At 39.2% G+C, this 23170-nt stretch overlaps 1 protein-coding gene across 1 annotated transcript in view; it reads left to right on the top strand.

Moving 5' to 3' along the window:
- The window catches only part of PHF20L1 (PHD finger protein 20 like 1), a 211504-nt gene that overhangs the window by 84054 nt on the left and 104280 nt on the right, over positions 1 to 23170 (top strand). The window contains exons 35-43 of the mRNA XM_030509285.1: positions 690 to 890; positions 4750 to 4959; positions 7238 to 7392; positions 7888 to 8044; positions 11799 to 12023; positions 15701 to 15850; positions 17422 to 17592; positions 21084 to 21206; positions 22931 to 23046. Coding sequence (XP_030365145.1) covers positions 690 to 890; positions 4750 to 4959; positions 7238 to 7392; positions 7888 to 8044; positions 11799 to 12023; positions 15701 to 15850; positions 17422 to 17592; positions 21084 to 21206; positions 22931 to 23046 — 1508 coding nt within the window. The remainder of the gene's footprint in view (positions 1 to 689; positions 891 to 4749; positions 4960 to 7237; positions 7393 to 7887; positions 8045 to 11798; positions 12024 to 15700; positions 15851 to 17421; positions 17593 to 21083; positions 21207 to 22930; positions 23047 to 23170) is intronic.

Genomic DNA, 23170 nt, shown 5'->3' with positions numbered 1-23170 from the left:
AATGGTTTGTTACACAGGTTTACAAGCTTATTCTGACACTTGCAGATGAAGAAAATTAGTAACAACCAACTTTGTCCCAAGTTTGGATTGAACTTTTTGGATCTTTTTGTCAGGGGGTGGTTCTGCACCTGAAACAGGTACATGTCCCTGTTTTGTTTGTGAGAGACCAGAAATATTGCTGTTTTGTGGTTGGGTATTTTTTCCAGATTTGGAGGTATGAAACTGGGACATTTTGGTTATTTTAAAATGTAAATGTTCATATTATTACATTTAAAATGAACTTGATCAAAAACTCTTACTAAAAAACATTCAATTGATTTTTTTTTTAATATATTTTAAATATCAGCATCTAAATTATACACTATTGAATTGATGGCAAAAAAAAGATGTAAATGCAAAATAAATATAAATGCAAATATAAGTATATAAATATAAATTATAAATATAAATATTTTTTCAACTTTTATTCTTGCAAACCCATATAAATTGCTCTTTAATCTTTAATAAAAGTGTGGGTTTTTTTCTAATGGAAGAAAAATTCCCCTTTTCTATAATGAGTGAAGTAATTAATGGTTTCATAATCATTTGTCTTTCTTCCTTCTAATAAAGCAGGCTGAAAGCACTGCTGTTAAAGTCTCTAGGACAGTTTGTTGTCTTCCGTATCTTGCAATAAATTTCTCTCTTCAAAGGTCCTAGTTTCTGTAATATGCTGAGGTCTAAAACTGGTTTACAAGAAGCTGGCAAAGGCTACATCCCACAGTGTGAAGGGGACAACGGGACTTTCTCACCCATGCAATGCAGCCGGGATCAAGAGAGCTGCTGGTGTGTCTTTGACAATGGAGAAGAAGCTCCAGGGACACGAGTAAGCAGAGGAAGACCTGCATGTGCAAGTGAGTTCCTGCTTGAGGCACATCATTGCCTCTGGGCAAATCCAGGTCTGGAACTTGACCAGATCCTATCTTTTTTCCAGTATTTAGTTCTATTTAATCTTATTTAGTTTATAATCTTAATCTTAGTTCAAACCTTTATAGTGATTCTTGCTCAAGCAGTATGCTTATCTTTTTGTATCTTCTTTTTATATATCTTCTAAAACTTCAGATATAACTTATATCTGAAGTTACAGCGGATTTCAGACCTACCTGGGCACAATGTCCAGTTTTCTTCAAGTGCTTTGTCAAGGAGAAGCTATAAAACTTACTTAGTTAAAAAGTCAATTTGAACAGCTTGGTGCAACCTTGAACCTGTTCTAGCCTGAGCTGGCTCTGGGATTAAAAGCCATTCAGCTGACTAAAATAAAATCTGAAAAATGTATGGTTCTGCCATTCCTACTCTTGGCTTGTGACCAGAGTTGTGAAGAGGATGTGCCAAAACACTACATATTCACAGAATATTTCCCGCATGACCAAAGCTATGAAGGGCTGGAATTCAGTCATGGTTTCCAGTGAGGTGTCCAAATGGGAGACATTTGGATAAATTTAATTTGCAATGGCTTTTATACAGCTTCCCATCACTGAAGTGAAGCAAAACAAATTAAACTTTCTACAAGGCTATGCTCCAAAGTGAATGATTAGTGGAAACTAGAGATTTGAAAAGAAAATCTTCAACTAGTGTCTGCATGATAAGAAATTGCTTTGGTTTCCTTTTGTCGTTCTGCTATACAAAGAGCAATACATGCTCACCAACCAAATACCTGATTGTATCAGCCCAGCTGGCTGTAAGGCATTTTAATCAATTAGATGGCTCCTCAGCCAACTTGGAAACCATGACCAATATAATCTTCTTTAAACTTTCTTGTGCCAAGGGAGGGGTGTAGAAGGGATTTTCTGGAAGCCAGAAGGAGACCCCAGAGTTGTATTTGCTCCATGGTCCAACTGAGGTCTGAAAAGGTGAGCTCCGGAATGCGGGTGGTGTAGCCCTGTGAGCATAGCAGCCCGATACAGGTTTCTAGCTCTTCAGAGAAGCAGAGCTGATCAGTCTAACAAGTACAGCGCTGCTGCCATCCTGCTTGCAGACTGGGGGCTAATATCTCTGTGGGACATGGATTACATCATATTTATTTTGCCTGGACCAGTGACACCCAGTACTCAACAGCACGGATCGATATTCCCATAGACTCTGAAGGTGAACAAGGAAAAGGGGAAGCGCTTCAAGTAGGGCAGAGAAAAGTCAGAACTAGTTGTATAGAAGTCCTTGATATCTCCTTATCTCCATGAAAGCTTATCTTCTAGATTTCCCCCTATATTCCAAGGGAATTTATGGAATATGTTCCAAGGAGGGTGTAGCTGTACCCCAAGATATTCCTTCAGGATGGTTTTACATTTTGAGTGCACATCAGATGTTTGTTGGGATCCTATAATGCTATACTTTTCCTAGAGGGAATAGTGACTGAATGATTAATGACCTTTCTTTTTACAAGACTGAGCTGAGAGAGAGAACTACTTTGAAAATATAGAGGAAACCTGGCTTTACTGAAAACTTTTATTTTCTGCATAGAAATACCATTGAAATGATCTTTAATGATTTTCCTGGATTTTGAAATAACAATGGAACCTTTTCATGCAGAACAGCTTAGTTATTGTATAAAAATAAAGAAGCAAAAGTTATTTTTCCCCTCAGTCTATCCAACCATCTACTTCTAGTTCTGGGAACTACTAGTAATTGATCAGGAAAAGAGAAAAGAATACTATCATCACTATCTTTGAGATCTTGTCTATCAGCAAAATAAGATGTTGTGGTGGAAAAATATGATAAACTTCTCTTCCAACATCAGAACAGACAGCTGTAAACATCAAGTAATAACTTCACAGTGCCCAGTGCATGCAATGTTGTTTTCATTAGCTTAATCGTTTCCATCAGGTAGAATCTGACTATTTCTAGTTTACATGCATCAGACAGATGATGCCAAGTACCGTAGCAGTCCTCACACACATCTGCTATCCTCATGCCCAGTTTCCACAACTCTGGGTAGAAATGGAGGAGAAAAAGGCTTCCAGAGAAGGTCCTGGACACAGTAATTTCCTTATGGAAATCTTTAGAAAACACCTATAAAAGAGGGGTCAATATTCAACTGTATTCTGATTCACTCCTACAAGACAGAGAAGTTGGGGCAGAAATAGAATGACAAAGTGGTGCAGGCTTCATAACAATAGTAAATGAGAGAATATCTGTAGAAGGATAAATGAGCAAGTCCCTGATTGTGAACTGATACCTATGAGTCATGCCAGGAAATCATCCATCACTTATGTTTTGGGGGCTGGTTATTTCTCTAGTTCACACACCAACTCTCATTGGAACAGATAGTAAAAAGCCGTAGCAGCTGAGACTAGATTTGACTTGCTGAATATAGGAATGTGTTATAGCAATAAACGGACTACAGACTAATTGTTACATACTTTGTATAAAGAGATATATTGTGTAATTTACACATAATGGTGTGTGTAGTTTACGTTTGTCAGGATAAGCATTACTATCTCTTGCAGTGACATCTTTTGGTTCTAAAATCTCAGGAAGTTTAATAAAATTTGTAAGCAAAGATGCCAGGTTTCCACCTTTACTGAAAAAAGAGACTGGATACAAGTCAGTGAGTGAGGAGCAGGCCTCATTTATAGAGTTATTGCAGAAAAGATGCTATAAAAGTGACTTGGAAAAAAGTGCATTGGGCAATTCAGTGAGATAAATATGAAAGCCTTTAATTTTGGCATTGAAATGCTCAGGGTTGGAGAACAAAGATGTACTGTGCTCACTGGATCTCAGATTCATCCTGTATTTTTTTAAGCTTTAACTGAAGTGGCTGCTAAGTTAAGGAATTAATCTTCCTATCTCTGTCAGATGAGGGAGAAGGAGGCTGCTCAGACCTGAATTATCAGGAGTGTTTGCCTTCCTCCATGGACTAGAGAGGTTGGGACTGATCTGAGCATTGCTATTTGGGAAATGATCTATATATTCACCAAGCAAGTGAATTGTATGTTATAAGAACATAATTTTCTTTATATTTATTTCTAAGTGAGGAAGTTTTTCTTCCTGTGTTCTGTAGCTCTAGAACTCAGAAGTGTTTAAATATCGCTAGATACATTCAGTAATCAGGTTGGGATTTGGCTTGTATTGAGTGAAGCAGTCAGTTTGTACTGACGAGTAGAAATTAATTATCATTAGCATGCTATACTAGTCTGCTATAGTGGGCTGGTACAGTTGAAATGACTGTATTGATGCATAGTGAGTTGATAGGGTAAACTTTGTGCTCTAACTCCAAAGCTGTATATTACTGTTAAGGACCTGCTGGGTCATCAGAAACATCTGGGTGCTATTGAGGACACCGTAGTCATGAGCTCCTGATCTTGAAGTTTTCAAACTTCACTTTAAAGGGAATTGAGATTATTATTTGTATTTTTTTTTATCCTGCCTATTCCCACTGGATATGTTTTGTAAAGGTCTGTTCTGCTGATGGTCAGAAGCCTCCTTCTCATTTCCTGCTTAAATTTATTCATGACTGTTTCAAACTTATCTGTTCTTAGAATCCATGCACGTAGATTTCTGGTCCCAATGCATTACCCATCAAAGCCAATATGTGTCTTTTCATCAGCTTTAGTAAACTGAACCATGCTGACATCAAACCAGATCCAAGTTGAGATGAGTGGGAATGCACAGGATGCTGTCTAGGTTTTCTCTGTTGATATGAGGATTTTGTGGGCTTTTTACTCAAAGTGCTTCCTAGTATGCCACTAATGTAGCCCACTTCTCATGTGCCTAAAGGTCCGCAGTGTGCTCTGCCATTCGGTGCCTCATCTGTGCTCAACGGAGCTGTGTTTTGTGCAAACATTTCTGGGCAAGCTCCAAGCATTCAGCAGTGCCAGTTGGTGTGTCGCCAGGGCTTCCACAGCGCCTCTTCCACCACGTCCTTTCAGTGTGATGTACAACAGCGTCGATGGGTCTCGGCTTCCCCGCTCTACCAGGCCTGCCAGAGTATGTCTGAACTGCTGTGGGTCGGGAAGGGCACAGAGCAGTGTGAATACGTGTGCAAAAATCTGCTTTCATCATGAAGCTACTGTGTGAACGACAGTAATAGGACACAAGAGTTATATGGGAGTTGCTAAATTAAATCAGATTAGTCGTGTCTTCTGCCATCTTCGTATCCGTCTCTTGGCTGGCTCCTATTCTAGAAGCAGTGCTGCTTTTCTCTTATACTATAGCTATGAATAGTTATTCAATCTATATGGAGATTTGGGAGTTGGAACTAGATGATCTTAAGGTCCTTTCCAACCCTAACTAGTCTATGATTCTATGATTAATCTTTGTTAGTTAAAAGATGCTGGCGCCATGAAGTGATTCCAAAGGAACCACTTAGTCGTGGAAGAACAGATGAGCGCCAGATGTTTGAATTTGGCAGAACTTGACTGTTTATTTGCATGATCAAGTCACTGTTACTTCTGCATCTTTTTGCAGTGGTCAGTTCTTTAGGATTATTGTTGTGTTGGTTGGCTGACCTGTGGAATTTTCAAGGGAAAAATGACACTTTAAATCTTGGGAGAATGGGCTGTCTATTTGAAACTCAAGTAATTGGGTATTAATGTTGGCCTTTTCAGTTATTTCAAATAGAGATACATAGATATATTCTGATCTAAACGGCAATGTGTAGCAGTGCTGAACTTTTGAGAAAAGTAGATCTTGATGTCGAATTTGTATCTACTCTTAATTTCCAATATGGTTTAAACCCATTCTGGAAACCCCTGTATTGACATATTTCCAGTTGTACCCCAGCTTTTCTATTCCAAACGTAAATGTTTTTAAACTTCAAATTTCAGACTGGTATTTTTGTCTGTAACCATGTTTGCTATATTTTTGTAGCATGTTATGAAGTAAGTTTTGGTTTTGCCTGATGGCAGTTGAATAACTGTAACGACAGAGGGGAGCGTGTGGCAATCTGATACAAGGTAGTGTTTAATGCAAGCTAAGGATTTGCCCCAGTAATTTGTGTTTGTTGCAGAGCATGGCTTTAAGGAGAAAGAAAAATTCCCAACACATCAGAAAACAATTGTATAAACTTCACGACAATGGAGAATTCACCACAACACTTAGTAATTTGTTCTAATTGATAATTACCCACACTCTAAAAATCTTATTTCCTGTTCTTTATGTGTACGTTTCAAGATTGTGGGTAAGTCAGCTCTTAAGTACCCTATGATAAACTAAACAGACAGAGGGCTTTGTGCCTTGCAGGAAGAGGGAGGCTTTTGTGTCATCTGGTCCCTCCCACCATTCTCCTTGGAAGCTCTCCAGGCTTTCCCACACTCCTTTTGGGGTAAGGGGTGGAGAATTGTGCTCAAACAGTGACACTTGTATGTGATGCAGTGAGAGTCTGTAGAGGAGGTGAAGGAGGGAGAGCTCTGCTGCTTGCCCAGGCTGATGGGATAAGAGCAGGCTCCATTTGGAGGTGGCATGACAGCATGACCACTGTGCTGAATCTGAGATAACAACCCTCCGTGAAGCCTGGGGTCTGCGTAACTCTAGTGGAGCCAAGAAATCTGCACCTTTTTTATGGCTAAAAACTGCCCCAAAAGACTTTTATTTTGTGACTGATAAGCTCACAGATTTCTTATCTATTTGTGTGATTTGCATCACTTTTGTTTGCTATCATAAAATTGGAAGGGCCTTGTAGATGTCCACTTCAACACCATAATTACGCAATCAGATTTAGTCTCTCCTAAAACTTGATTCCCAGTTAATTTGGCAAGCTGGGTTTCTGAAAGCCCATTTAAATTAGTATTAATTGCTTTAACCATTTAGTTACTTTTAAATTAAGAAGTATTTTCATGAATGTGTCTAAGAGAAGTGGAGGTTGACAGGTCAATAATTCCTGTCTTCCTGTTTCTTTTCTATGTATTGGCATAACATCACCTTTCATCTCATTCTCTGGAAATTCCTGTCTGCTAAGGCTTCTAAAAGTCCTTGTTAGTAATTCAGATTGTTCCTTATCCTTCTGTGAGTGCTGCAGTGTAAAATATTATTATTATATAATGATATCACTTGGCTTTTCCCTAATGAACAACATATATATATTTATCAAGCATCTCTTGCTGCTTATTATTTACTACCAACTACTGTGTTCACCTAGAAATGGGGAGATGCTATTGATGCAAGATCAAAATGCCAAATCAGTGTCATCTTTTCCCAAAGTGACTTTGGAAGTCAGTTTCTACATTAGCGACACTACTAAATGCCCTTTTATCTACTTGATTTTTAGAGCTCCAATTATTTCAGACAGTCCAAGTTCAAGCACACTTTCAACTACTACTGCCTCCTGAGAAGACCTGTAGTTCTGACTACTCTGGATTGCTCCAGGCATTCCAGATATTCATTTTAGATGAGTTGAAGGCTCGTGGTTTGTGTCACCTCCAGGTAATTTCAGTTCCTTCTTCCCTGTTGTTGGTGGTCTTTTTTGGTCTGGTTTGGTTTTTTTGTTGTTTGGCTGTTTGGTTTCTTTGTATTAAAAAAAGAAAGGTGAGACACAAAGAAGAACTTTGCTTGTTTGAGAGATGTGGAAGAGCCGAATATGCTATGAAATCTGTCAGGATTGTCAGCATTATCAAATGGATAACTGGGAAAATAGGATGTTTAGTCTCACTGACCTCACATCGGCAGATCAACTCAATTGTAGCCATAGAAGTCATATCACATAAGTCCAATATTTATTAAAAATACATTTTGATGGAAAAGAACATTTTAAATATTCTTGTGAGGAAATGACCTGCTAAAATTATCCTTTCCTAGTTCTGCTTTTACAGGCCCTTTTGAAAATGTTCCTTTTGAGCATAGCACAGTGCAAATTAATAGGGAAAGGCTGACTTTCCCTATTCTCAGGTTGACTAACTATGGCTTAATTTTGAACCCAAGGTAAATGCATATGGAAACACTGGCTCGGTTTCTGTCTGTGATGATTCCACTGTCTATGTTGAATGCCTGAGCATGGACCGCCTGGGGGTGAATGTCACATGGAGGACTCAGCTAGAAAACATCCCAGCAGCTTCTCTCCCTGACTTACATGATATTGGTAAGGGTTTTTTTCTGTGAATTAAACCTGCTTTGCTTTTAATTGCTTTGCTTCCCTGTATCTGCTCTTAGGGGGCACTGACAAAGTATTATAAGTGCTCATTGAAACAGTCTGTCTTTATAACACTGGAGTTGTCTTTGAGCTTGTGGTGTTGATATACTACTCTTGGAAAAGAAAGGAGCTATAATTGAATGTTTTTTTTCACATAAGACTGCCTCTCCCAGCTTCTTTGACCGAAGTTGAAAATCACTTTATCGGGCATGAGCTGATCTTTCCCAGATGTTAATTTCCATTGGGCATGTCCTCAGTGGTGGAAAAGATTGTGTTCATTATTGGGTTGGACTCAGAGGAACACAGTTCACACATTGCCAAAAATATAACTAATTTCTTCCAAGTATTTTTTCTTTTTTTCTTTCTCCCCCTTTTCTGTTTATTACATTACTTTTGACACCAAAGAACGACCCTTACCTCAGACATCCTAGAGCAATAATTCAGAGACCACTGACTGGCAGATCTTTGCTGTGGTTTCCAAGAGAGTTAGGAATGGTCTAAGGAAGTTCTTTCAAAGCAGTCAGTGTTTCCCTTTAGAATAAGGTGTAAAAGACACATCCCAATTTCAAATGCCCTCTGTGCCACCTTTTCTCCAGCCTTACTGCTTTGCAATGATGCTCGCAGCACTAAATATCAATAGATCTGCCTGCATGTGTTGTTCCCTCTAACTTTGGGACTTGGAGACATGCCCTACATCAGTTTTTGTCTGACCAGAACTGAATTCAAAAGCCTTCAGGATGCAGACAGTGGCTGTAGTGGTGGTGTGGTTCCTGGATTTATAGGATGTTTGCATTTACATCCATTCAGTTGTTGCAGATTACAAGGGAAATTCAAGTGAATGTTCATATAAGTGAATATTCAAGCCATTTGCAGAAGTGTGTTTGAACTTTATATGAAACTTTATGTTTTAAATATGAAACTTTAGTTTTCAAAGTGTTTCACTTCAAGGGCATTACATTTTTGACCCATTCCACATTAAATTTTTCCTGTAGTACTAAAACTGCTTTTCAGGGAATGACTGTATGGTTTCAGAAGAGGCAGAACAGAACCTGCTCTCTGTATACTCTTGGCACCATCAACTTCCCTTACCTTCTAAGGCAGCTTTGGATCTTTCTGTTTGAGGTGTTTTCTGGTGTGTTTACACACAGTGACCAAATTCGTTCTCTGATTTGAAAATCTACATTACTAAGATAGTTTTATTCTTCTCTTAGCTTCTATATGGGTAAATAAGAAGTCTTGCTTTTTTTTTTTTCTCCTAGGAAATAGCTGAGAAAACAATTGCTAAACAGAAGCACAGTATATATATGTTCCCAGTGGAGAGCCTCAAATCTAAATCGCTCATGAATGCTTCATTACTTTTTTTTCTTGCATTTTTCTTGCACTTTTACTTACTTTTTCTTTCTGAGGCTTTGCACTGTGCTAAACCTTTCCTGTAGGATCTTATGCCATTTGGCTCTGTAGCTTAGACCTCAGCTCTAGAATACTGAGGAACACTTGCACCAATTTTTCTCTTTTCTGTTCAATAAACAAAAATATGAATTATAAAAGTGAGTCTTAAGTGGATGAAGATATAGTAAACAGTCCCCATCAGTGAGACTGGAGGAAATCAATCCCTGCACTATACATCTGATATTTCAAGTTGTGTCTTTGTGCTCTGCATTTTCCTTAAAGAAAATTTAAAAAAGAACAAATTTACTTTTTTTTTCTTTCACTTTCCTCTCACTTTCTCATTTGGCCAGTATAAACTCCAGGTAACAGCATGATCCCTTACCTGTTGAAATTAGTGTTTCATTCAACAGAAGAGAATCTTAGATTTTTTCCCACAAGATAACACAAGATGCAACAATTTGCAGGATATTTCTGTATGTGAAAAAATGTATTTTCCCCCAGAAGTCCAAGTCCCTAAAGGTATATCAGGTCCTGGAGAAATGCTTAGTAAGAACTTCCACTTAATCTAACAATGAATGAGATGCATAGTAGCTTGAATTTCCCAAATTGTGCAGCAAAACAGGAGCAAACCCAGGGAAGCACTGTTATATCTGCTGTGCTTTAGAGCTTGCTGAAGTTCCTAGGAAACTCATCTTGGACGAGAAGCTAAGATGTCCCATGTCAGCAGGGAAGTGTGGCCCATGCTGGAAGGGCTGAACCGAGGCAGCTTGTGTCAGATGTTACCGGCAAGTCTGTGGCTGGCATGTCTATCACTGAGCTGTTCTTTGCTGAGATATTCCAGGATGTACCCATCTGCTTGCAATGCATGAACATGTATGCTACAGTTAAACACTTGTTTACATACTTTGAATGCAAAGGATATTGTACATGAATGGATGCATAATGTGGTCATAGAAGGGTCACATTTAGTGATAGTGTTAAGAAATTTTCAACACAAGGAAATGCTTTAAAAGACAATCAATGGACGTAGGAGGGTTCTTACTGCTTTAATTGCTTCTTTTCTACATGTGAATTCCCTCAGCTGTTATTTCAAGGTTATTTTTAATTCTGCTACAGCTAGTCACTAGACAATTCAGAAGGCTAATCTGCTTATTCCGGCTTTCAGTTATGAGACAATTTCTGGCAAAACATAGGCAAAACGGTGTTAATTATGTGGTGATCTCCAATTACTTCCTTGTGAGCTAAGTATCATTCTGGCCTGGGTTTGACCAAACTAAGTGCTATTTTGTTGATTATAGGATGTGTCAGTGCAGCAGAAGGAGAGGTTGCTCAAAACTGGAGGAAACAGAACATTGAGAATACACGGACACAGTTGCCAGTTTTAATGCGAGGACCATTCACTTGAGCCCATAAGTGGATGGTCTTGTGTCTCTCCTCTGCAACAGGGGAAAAAACATCTCCATGACAGCAATCAGCTATGGACCGACATTCAGGAACAGAGAGCACCAATGTTTTCAGTATTTAAAGGTTTAGGCCTTTGTCTTGCAAATTGGGACCAGTAAACCACATCAACATTTCATTTAGTGTCATAAACCCTGCAGGCATAAACAGAATGTGATAGCAAACAAAATCTGCTGTGAACACTGTTCTTGTACTTCTGGTGCAGCCAAACTGGGGAGTTTGCTCTTGATCTGGCACTGAAAACTGTGCTTGCACAAGGCATCGAAAGGAAAGCTGTCTGGGCAACTAAGGATATAGAGAGTAGGAAAGGTGCTCACTGTTTTCCAGCATTTTAAACACCAACTTCAGCAATTGTGAAGAGTGTGTCTGTTGAATAGCTGGATATGTTGAATATCAGCAGTGTGATGGAAGGTGATTGCTATATTGCTGCAGATGGTGGCCTTCAAAAACAAAGCAACAAGATGCTGAAAAAGAAACAAATGACACCCATTAAAAAACAAAAAACACAAACAACTAAAAAACCCAAACAAACACAAACCAGGAATAAATTCGATCTGAATGTCAGATAATCCTGGTTTTCATCTGCTGAATTTTTGTTTGTTACTCAGAAATTAAGTTTTGTTTTCTGATGCTTTATTTTTTGGTTAGGCTTTCTCCCCCTGTCTCTTTAGCACCTCTACAGATACTGAGATTAGGATTTTAGTCTGATACGCACCATACAGATTCAGTCATGCTTGTATTTCTATATCTGCCTATGTTTTTAACTTGAAGTTCATCAGTTTCTATGTTCTGTTCCCATATTGAGAATCTCTTTCATGATATTTTGTTGTATTTCTCTCCCCCCCAACTTTAGAAAATGCAATTGTTGGAGAAAATCTCATTGGAGCATTTATAAAAGAGATTAAGGACGGTGATTTTCTGCTGTATTTGGACTCCAAGCAGTTCCTAGCAGATTCTTTTGTTGATTTTCCACGGGATGAAGAGTTTGATTTGTCACCGAGTGTGCAGCTAGGATGTCAAAGCGGATTTCGAAGAATATCATCTCCTGGGCAAGCAGCCCCAAGTTCACAAGGATGTGGTATGTCTCAGTTTAGCTTTCCCTTCTTTGATATTGTTAGGAATTAGTATAAAGCTAAAGTTAGAAAATCATCAGTGAATTTGTGTTTATGGTCAATATGTGAAAGGTGCAAATTGCTGGTGTGAAAGATAAGTCTGAGGAATAAGATGGAAATAAGTGCTTTGCTTACTGTTCAGTCCTTGCATTGAACCAACAACCTGGAAATAGGCATCATGGCACTGACATGGTATAGAAGGGGTTGCAAATGTTTTGGGGGATTTTTTTAGATCTGTCTGGTATTAGAAGGTCTTTCTGTAATGTATGTGATCCTTAATAGAAGATTTCACATAGATAATGTAGCCGGTGCTTCAGATGATGATAAGTTACTGAGAATAGAAGCCTAGATGCAGAAATGGCACAAGTCCTGGGCCAAGTCTAGCCAGCTCTGATGGAAGCTTTCTTGGTGTTGGCCATCACCTAGGCCTGATTGCACTCCTGCCCTCTTTTCATCTTCTTTCCTTCCGTTTAGTTGGCTTCCCTGGAACAGGCTGCCTTTCTGTCAACATCCTGCTTAGGCCTGACAAACCTACCTTTTTGATGGATCCCCATGGCTGTGCCTTGCAGTCCTGTGTACCAGATCATGCTACCAAAAGCCTTTGCTTTAACAGCCCCACTCTTGTTTCTATCAGCATCAACCCTCCTATAGCACAACCCTGATTGTGCTTAGCCAGGTTAGTGTCAGTGAGTCTGTGTCTTATGTCAGTTTGGGATGTATTCACTATGTCTAGCTTTTTTTTGGAACAGAGGAGGGATGTACCACTTCTAGGTGTAAGATCAACAGTAGCAGGTATTGCATAACTTTTCCAGGATGGGGAATATTTTCAGATGGGGAAACTTCAGCACTGCAGCTTAAGTTTGAGACCCTAGAGCAAATCAAAATACAGCAAAACAACTTAGCTCCCAGCTTGGTGTGGTGGTCCTCTTTAAGTCAGGAGAGCTTCCTAATGCCTGGTCAAGGGCTTCAAAGTAATCAAACGATGAATCAGCTCTGAACAGCTGCAGTTTCCAGCTTGGGCTTTTAAGGGTAAGTTGACCAGTTTCAGTTCATCTTCATGATCCGAAACACTTCAGAGTTTGGTTATTTAAATACACCAAGGAGAAAAAAATGAGTAATTCCTACTAAGAATCTGGAGTCTGTAACGACTTGCAGTTACTTAACTAGATGTACTGTTGTACTGAGTAAAGGTGTCAGTATTAAGTAGAGTTCATCACTTAGAGCAGAAGAACTTACGAAGAATTGGACCTTTTTGCCAAGTATTTCCTGCCAAGGATAAAGGCCTCTAGGAAGCAGTGTATTAATTCAATTCATGAGTTAATTCATACATATTTGAACCAGCTAGTGGTAGTAAAAGTCACTCAGTGAAACAGACTTATCATAGAGATGTGGAAATGAGACAGTTTGTGCTCTAGTTTTTAGCAGAGATTTTGTACTCTAAGTTGTCATGGTATACACACTGCTGGACATTGGTTTGTGTAGTAGGACTGCATATATTATTCTGAACAGGGGATTTAAGAATTCTGTTTCTGCTTCCTTTAAGAGAGAGATAAATTTATAAATAATATATATATCTTATATATTTTTATATATATGTTTTAATTTGCATTATGGATATCTTTTGGTCATTTATCTTGTCCTAGTCTCTAGTAATAGTAGGGACTAGTAGTAAGAAGTATCACCTCTGATTACAGAACTATGAGGAGTGGTATCCTTGTGCAGTCACTCCAGTGAGTTGTTCTTCAGCCTGGAATTTGCTACTCAGCGTGGTGTTCTCCTGGTGCACAGAAACCTGGGTCTAGTTAGAAGTGAGACCAGGTTACAAATTTCATGTGCAGGAGCAAGGGATTAAATTTGGGGTTTAATGTTATTTTTATACTTTATCTTAGTTATTTTATTTTTATTTATTTTCCTATCTTAGGGATACAAATTTTAGCCCAGTGCTAATACTTAGCTCTGAGATTTTGGGTCAAAGCTGTTCTCTAGTTTCTTATATTGCTAAAATGTATGAATGTATGTTGTTATAGAGTCTAGAAAACAAGTGTCTTCGCTAACATTTTTTGCTGCTCTTTGTGCCCTTTTGTTACTCTGATGTGTGAGACAAAAGGCAATTTTGCTCACTTAAAATGTGATGGGAGACACAGATATTACTTTCACATCGTGACTAAAGCTACAAAACCAGGAGAATTCTTAACAAACAGCTTAATTTGTCCCTTTTTAATTTTTGATCGCTTAATTAGTGTTCCTCATCCTTTGCATTTTGTCTTCAGTTGAAGCACGGATTACTCATTTCATTTTAATTTCTCCTGTTGTTCATTTGCAATGAATGTGATCCTTTTTGAGTGTGTTGGAAAATGTCTTTAAATACATCAGATACACATAATGTGCTTAAGACAGGAGAATTCTGTCTGATCCGGGATTTCTTGGGTCTGTAATTGATTTTAGATATGTGTTATACCTAGAGTAATTGTCTTGATATGTACTTAGGAAGAAAATTTCATCTCACAGTTCTCTATCCTAGACCTTCCCATTGGACCATTTATAGCAGATGAAGGAAGATATGATCATTTTTATATTAGTTGTATAAAAATGATCATATTTTTAGATCTTTTTAGTCTATTATAATTTAGGTGCTCCTATAAGTGAAATTAATTTACATTCCAGTGTGTTGGCCAGAACAGCAATTCAGCATATAGGTTGTAGTGGAGACGGCCAGTTTTTCATTACTATTTTTCTCTCACACAAGCTTAAACTGCTGTTAAGATGTAGGGCAAGAACAGAAATGAAGTTTTTCACCTTGTCAATGTCCCAAAATATAAATTTGATAGTGTTTTGAAGGAAATCTACATCTGGAAAACAGCTGTGAAATAACAAGTAAAGGTATTGTCCTCCAAATGCGTCTGTTACTCTTCTGCTGTAATATTCATTCGAATGATCTGGAGGGAAAGCCAGTATTTCATGACCTTCCAGAAGACAGTTTTCTTTGTAATATGCATCAGGTCAGCTGGAAATCTTGCTCCTGATCATTCTGAAAATGATAGGTATATACACACTAAGAATATCTTTTTGTTTTGTGTTTGGGTTGTCATGTGCACAGCTAGTGACTTCTAATCCAGCCATCACTATTTAGTTTGGAAGTGCTTACTAAAAATCATTACCAGGAATTCTGAATGAAAGTGTTACCATATGGTGGGTTTCTGTACGATGTTTCTGGAGTTCCTGTTCCTAGGAGCCTTCCCTTTTCTGTCTGTAGTGTTAGAAGTTACTCTGTTTGTAGCTTTCTGTCTTTGTTTTCTTTGACAACTTACCAACAAAAAGTGCATTATCTTATTACAAATGGATTTGACAAATGGAAATCAGGCCTGGACTTGGCATTTCCAAACAGCTTGATGTGCACTAATACACGAACATTTTTAGGGTGAGAAAAAAAGGCCACAGTCTATATTCCAGTCACTGGTGAGTTTAATGAACATTTAAGGAGTGTTTACCTTTGTTAGGTATAAAGGTATTAAGATCTTGAAGCCTATGAGATACCAGCATGAGATATATATATATATATATGTACACACCCCACACATCTGTGTGCAGAGGCCTGAACTGGTTGGATTCTAAGAGAGTAATAAGGTGATTGTTCTCTTTGCAGTTGTTTGTCCTCCAGGCAGTCATTTCCAGAACGATGAATGCATTCCCTGCCCTCTTGGCTACTATCAGTATCAGACAGGACGTTCCTCCTGTATCAAGTGTCCTGTGGGCAAAACTACCAACTCGTATGGGGCAAGCAGTGCTGATCGCTGTAAGTTAAACTAATTTTTTCCCCTTGTCCTTTGTATCCTGGCTTCAAACAACTAATGGATTTTTTCTTTTTTTCACTCTAAGTTTAAAAAAATCCAAACAAAAGCCCTCAGATCCTCCCTCTGGGTTTTTTTTGGATGGATATGATCCCTTCTGCATACATTCAAAGACACTTTGCAAAGACAGAACAAACCGTCTGGTGTTCTGACCAAAAATGCATGAGAAATGAGTGGTCAGTCTCATCCGGTATGTTGTGGTTCCTTAAGATGTGTTCATTGTCCTCAGGAATGGTGTCTGGGTGTTTACTATCAGTGAGAAACATCTTATGTAGTTCAATGATTGTCACTTTCATGAACACTAAAGTAGTCTTTATGCAGCTCTTTCCACTGCGAATACAAATACTTCTCACAAAGCAGCTATTGATATGTTCACTAAAGTTTATGCATTCAGTTGAAATCACTTATTTTTGCACACAGTTCCGTAAAGAAAATCAGTTTCTAAGTCCAAATAAAGTTTTGTCTTCAAAATTAGCTCATGGATAAAAATAAAAGTGAGTCACAAGAATGGGTTTCCTGGGAGTATCGGTGAGAATAGGGTCTGCTTTGCTCTGTTTCACCCTATTTATTCTCTGAGGTGGGATAAAAGATCAGGTTATTGTAAGGCATCCCGACACCAATTAGCTTTTACTTAAAGTTGTCATTATTTATTTCTGTATGTGTTCCCTATATAGGTATTGGACTCCTGTGCTGGAGGTTTGCTCCAGTTTTCTTTATTGCTGGTGCCTGCAACTGAACCTGCTCCCTGGCTGGTTTCCACCTTACCTGTGTGCTGAGTTTCAGTACCAGTCCTTTCCAAAAGGCCATGTCCTACACATGCAGCTTGCTACTTTCTTTCTTTCCCTGCTATCTGCTTACAAGGCCTGAAGAGTTCATTGAATTAATGGATGTGATGGCTTTTCTGCTGGTGTTCTTGACATTTCACAGATCCATTGCAGCAGGCAATGAACAAACGTGTGTGAAAACACAGTTTCTTTTCTGTACTTCTTTGCTTTACAGTACTTAGAGTAACGGGAAATTTGATCCATGGCAGAGGATCCTAAAAATGTTTGGAATATGAATTGCAGTAACAACAAAGCAGTGAGACTGCCGTGTTTCGGAACATAGAATATCATGCAAATTATAGATTCATTTTCAGTGAAGTCTCTGCTTTACTTAGAGCGCTTTTGTCCTACAGCATTGAAACATTGTCCCACTGCATTGACAGGACCAGAGGCAATGGGCACAAACCAACACACAGCGGGTTCCATCTGGACATCAGGAAACATATTTTAGTGAGGGTGACTGAGCACTGGCACAAGTTGCCCAGTGATGTTGTGGAGCCTCCATCCTTGGAGATATTGAAAAGACAACTGGACATGGTCTTGGGCAACCGGCTGTTAGGTGGCCCTGCTTGGGCAGGGGGGTTGGGCCAGATGACTTCCAAAGGTCCCTTCCAACCAGATCCATTCTGTGAAACCCAGTGACAGCATTGTCAAAAAGTAGTATGTTTTCTTTCCTTGTTTGCTTGTTACAGGTATCACATACTGTCAAAGCAATGAGCAGGGTCTGCAGTGTGATGAAGATGGCCAGTATAGACCTTCCCAGCAGGACCCTGACACTAAGAAATCCTTCTGTGTTGACAGCTTTGGAGCAGCACTGGGCTGGACAGAAACAGATGGTCTCCTAACAGACTACCAGTGCCTAGGTGAGTGTCAGAAGAATATGTTGGGTATGCTTTGACCCCACATAAGTGAAACCTCTTTATGAAGAGACTCATGACACCACAGCTTATGATGATTCGCTTTCCTATGGTTGTGACCTCTCCTCCTCAATTTTGCATTTCTTGACTACATTGGGAAAGTTATTTCCAGTAAGGGAAAAGAAAGAAGCAGGTTTCTTGCATTCTCAGATGGCTGACAGCTTTTGATGTATGCTGACCTCCTGCTTGCTGCTTGGAAACCCAAAAGAATAATGAAAAGGCTAATGGGAAAGAAGCAGAATTATGAATTTCTACTTATATATACGTGTGTGTATATACATATGTATATAAAACCACTCCTCAGTGTGTCCATGTGAAATAGACTGTTTGGCAATGTTCTCACAGCCACAGCCTAACGTCACCCTCTGAGCTCCTGCTGTATGGCACCTGACTTGGTGAACATATCCTTACAAACTGGGGGAACTTACTTCTGCTTGAACACAGTTGTGAAAAGCCAGTTCTCAAGGATGAATGATTTGGAAACGAAGTCATCCATCCAACAGCCCCCAGCCTGCCTGCAGTAAGGTCTAATTACACTTCTCAGCCTCAAAGCTTTTGCCTTGCCCAAAAATAGTTTTCCAGAAGTTTTTATTACTCATCGTATCATTGGTATCTAATTTAATGGAATATTCAGTTTGGAAACTGAGGTCATGCTGTGCTCTGAATCAGACAATGTCTTATGACAAGTGCCATCAGTGGAAGGAGCGTGAAATGAAAGCCCTCCCTTGTGGAGAGGTTGCAAAACTATCTTCAATTACAACAGCTGGTTTTCTCTATGCATACTCTGAGACAGATCATAGTTATGAACACGAGGTGTTGGCCTCTATTGCCCGCAGTCATGGGGTAGCTGTGATGTTTTTCTCGGCAGAGGACTCACAGCAGCTTAATTCTCCTGTTACTTATTTACCTTGAGCTTTTCTGTATAAGCATTTCTGGCTCTGTCCAGGATGGAGCAGTTGCAGCTATCTATGCTTATTTTTGGGGATCACACTAGTGGATTTCACTACAAATAAATACTTACAAGTGTTGACAATTCAGGGTCTGAAAAACACACAACAAACACACAAGAAATCTGGTTGTTTGCTTGTTTTAATAATTTCCAGACTAGTTTAATTTCTCTTTTTTTCTCTTTTAAAGATGATGCTGCATTTCCAGAAAGCGTTATATGAAGTGAAACTGATTATCTCTGTCTTCCCCTGCCCCTGCTACTTCCCTTAAACTGAATTCAGCATGCAACAAGACAGAAGGGTCTGAAAACTGATCTTGCTTTGACAGGAGGCTGGCCATTCGGCAGGGTCAATAAATAACCCAGCTGCTCTGTGGGCTTTGAGTCTTCAGACAGAAGAATAATTCACTTGTATGAATGCACAGTAATAAGCTGTAACAACCCATGCTTATTTTTATTTTTCTCTCCTGATGTGTTTTAAGCCACACTGAACATTTATTACAACAACAGGGATAGGATCCAGAGTTTTACTGCAGTAATATGTGTGATGGAGGATTTCCACTATGTGCTAAGCCTGTGAAATGGCTGAGTAGTTACATTAGCGTTGAGAAGAGGGCAGCATGAACTAACAGCTTCATGAATATGGGTACTGGTAGATTATTTTTCTTTTCACTCATTTTTACAAAGTAGCTTTACAAATTCAGGTTTTTTTACCTTTTTATATTAAAAAACAAAATTCAAGTATTAAAAAGGCAGCTATTCTGTTAGTTATGCAATGTTTTCTGTTTAATGTTTCTTTGCACTTTCTCTTCTCTACTTTTCTCCCGTATTATTGTAGAGAAAATGGAAGTGTGGGATGAAGCCAAAATCAGGAAAAAAATCAGAAGAAAACAAAACCAATTTAAAAATGTCATTTTTAATCTTGAATTTTGCTTTAGAAATGAGGGCAGCAAACAGTTGCAAACAACACAAACACTGCTTCTTTTCAGTTTTATGAAAATATGTGGTTTCTGTTTTTAACCAGGCAGCACTGCAAGTTGCAGATGTAGGAGGGATTTAGTTTTGTGTGGAATTAAGCTAACACTTATATTTTAGTGTTCTGTATTTCTAGGAAGGAAAAAAACTCCCACCTCTGTTTACAACCATCACTCAGCCCTCTCCCCAGCTGGATTTTTGTGGGTGTGTAAAGAGTTTGGCTTGCCCTCATGTTTTTTCTGAGCAGAAATGAGGGTTTTATCAAAAGCACCTGCTGGCTCAGCCCTGACAACAGTGGACATTTGCTTCTGATTTAGTCCTGGCTGTTTTGCTGTAAGAGAACAAATGATTGTTTCGAGAACTTATCCCTGACTTTTATTCTGTGGTTTATCCAGATGTTTCAGGGAGAGAGGCCTGGGATCGTCCTGTTGGAGCTGAGCTTCCAGTTCTTCCACTTGCAGGCATCTCTCACAGGCTGAGATCAGACCAGGGGTCCTGTCTCTAAGCTCTTTTAGGTCTAGGACAGGTACTGGCTTTATTGAGCCAGAGGTTTGCTTTTATTTGGGGCATTTAGAGGAGAAATCTGGTCACCATAGAGGTGATGCTAGGTCATGACATTCTTCCCTTCTCCTTAATATGCTGTACTCACTGAAGGACACTGGTATATCAACATGTGGACACACTGTACCAAAACCTCTTTGTAGTACAGATAGTAGCAAACGTAGCAGGGTAGTGGTGATGCCACTGTGTGTCCCTACACCAGACTATAATCTTCTTTAGGGCACAGTCAAGGTCAAACCTTCTGCAGTTTAAACTGGATTCCTCTCCCCATTTAGTGACCTTTGGGTTTTGCATCTCTACACCCCGGGAGCTTTTCCCAGTTTGTGAACAGTGCTGCTTGTCAGACATCCTTACACTCAAGTGCAGTGGGTCCAATTCAGAGAGAGTAGATAAAAGGGTTTGGTAAGTAAAGCGACAGTCTGGAGTTAAAGCTTGAATGAAGAAGTTAAAAAGGAGCATGTAGGGCATACTACCTTGGATAGATCCCTGAGCCTGAAGTCAGTGGAGATCAGGGTGTTGTGCTCCAGTCAACAAGAGATAAGGCTCCAAGATTTCCTTTCTAACCAAGTTCTGTTGGAGCTAGATTTTTTTCAGTGGCTGTTTTGCAGAGAGCTGGTTCCCCTGTTGGCTCAATAGTTGGTTCAGCACCATGAACAAGTAATGGAGATGGCCAGTCTGCTGCTGGAAGAGAAGTCTCACTTGAATATAAACTCCTAGCCTGCTCCTAGCTAACTGGTTTTTAGAAGATCTTGTGACACCTTTTCTTGCAAAACAGAAATGATATCCTTGGTCCAGCTGTCTCCTGTGTTATCTGTGGAGTTATGGTACATCATTTAATGAGCAAACCTCTTTCCCTACAGAATTCTTCAATTTTTATTTCTACCTGAAGTCTTTGTCTCCCTGCAGCGTTGGAATCTATAATAGTACTTGCTTGGTTTTTTGGTGTTTTTTTCAGTGCTCAGAAAATTTGTGAGAGCTTCTGCCTCCAGACTGGTTTATGGGTCAGAAGAAGCTCAAATACTTCAGTCTCAGTCATTTGGGAGAGACCTGCAAAATCCAACTTTTCAGTGCATTTCAGGTGAGGAAAACTCTCAGCAAATCTGTAGAGACAACATTAACCATCATGGAAAATAATAATCTTTTTCTATGATGAGATTATAGTCAAGTTCCTAAATGAAATTAACTACATATTTTGCAGTTTGGTATTCGCTGCAAGGTATTCACTGCAAGATATTTACAACTTTTGGTGATATTGCTTCAAGGAAAGATTGATCTTTCTTTCAGAAAGAAGTCTTCTGATTTCACATACCACTTCAGACAAGTCATCTGACTTTAAACCCAGGTGGTACAGTTTGCTATACAGATGAGAGCTGAGATTCAGATCGGAAAACATTCATCAGACTTTTCAGATGTGCAGACAAAACACGGATTAGGTGTTCAGGACATGTGAAAGCCAAGCTTTCCCTCTTCCCTAATTACCTGATTACCTAAAAGAGGAATAATCATCCTTGCTTATGTCAGGAAGATATTATAAGGAGTTCAGAGATATTCCTCTGCCAAGCCTTATAATGTAAATACTATTTTACATCTGGATACATCATGTTTGCTGGTTTATATTGGTTCAAAGTCATCTAAAATCAAGGGGAATCACTGCACTGCTTTCAGGGTGCTTTGAATCTCACCTTCTGTCTCCTAATGCTCAGACTGTGAAGAGAGGCAAAGGGGTTACATTCAAAATAAAATCACCCTGGGAGAAATAACACAGGTGACAAAGTCAGTGGCTTTGTGTCACATACCGTAGTCTAGCTGGAGCAGTCATCTATCATGTTAAGAAGTGAATATCTGAAGCCTTTTATATTACTAGAATGATTTTCGTGCATCAGAGCATCCCTTACCTGTATACTGTAAGATTTCTTGCACTTTCCTCTGAAACTGAGCAAGACACCAAGCTGAGAGAGGGAATGAACTTAGGGAGGAAAGGATGCCCTTTGACAAGCAATCTAATTCAGCGCGCATAGCCTGTGTTTTCATTATAAGTTACATCCACTGGCAAATGACAGCACTACTACAAATAATTACTGCTGGGGTGCTCACTGAAGGGTAAGAGTTAATCTTTCCCTCTGCTTCCTAAAAGTCAGACAGCTTAGCTTACATTTCTGGTATCATCTGATTATTTCTGATGATATTTTGATCTAAGATGGTGGATTTTATTCTAAAGACATTTGGGGACTATTTCACTTCCTGTTCTAGGAGCAGAGTTGGGGGAGCAAGTTGGTAGTGAGTGTGTGAGGGCAGAAGGATCTTGAGCCACTCCTAAATCTGGAGGGGGGTGGCTGCTTGCTCCCTTACACTGGCCAGGTGATTGCTGCAGAGGCAGCTGGCAGAGTTGAAGAATTTGATGTTTCCTTCCTTCCTATTACTTTGATATTGCCACAACCTGTTTGCCATGGGCTTATTGTATTGGGCAGATGTGATGTGCTGGCAAAGTGGTTCATGAGAGTCCTCCCTGCCTGCCTCAAGCAAAATTGTCCAGCAGACACTAAATATTTGGATGGGTGGTTAGACCTAACTCAGCTGTTTGTAGCATTAGGTGATGAACAGCTTTTTTCATTAATCTAATTGAAAAACCTGAACCTCTATTAATATAGTTGAATACTGAAGTTCATCTGGCTAATGAAATTCATGTGCTTGCAGTACAATAGACATAAAAAACTAGGCAAATAGCAGTAAACAGTGGAATTTATAGCAGAAATTTTGCACATGAAATGCTAGGAAAACTGAGGTTTCTTTCCCATTTTTCAGGCTGTGAGATAGAAGACTCATGTGGCTTTGCGACTGTAACTCCTGCTGGTGCTGAAGTCCTCTGTGAATTATACAGTGCTGCTGAAGTCAACTTCAACTGCACCACCTCAGGACTGGTAAAAATGATGATATTTGAAAATATGTCTTTACCATAATACTGTACATTCAGTATAAGTAGACAGCATCTCAGAAGAAAGGCAGGCTGTTAACTGACCCCTTGGGGGTAATAAATTCCAGCAA

The sequence above is a fragment of the Strigops habroptila genome, chromosome 1 (assembly GCF_004027225.2).
Source record: "Strigops habroptila isolate Jane chromosome 1, bStrHab1.2.pri, whole genome shotgun sequence".
NCBI lineage: Eukaryota > Metazoa > Chordata > Aves > Psittaciformes > Psittacidae > Strigops > Strigops habroptila.
The sequence above is the reverse complement of the archived record's forward strand: the minus strand, read 5'-3'. Positions and strand labels throughout refer to the sequence as shown.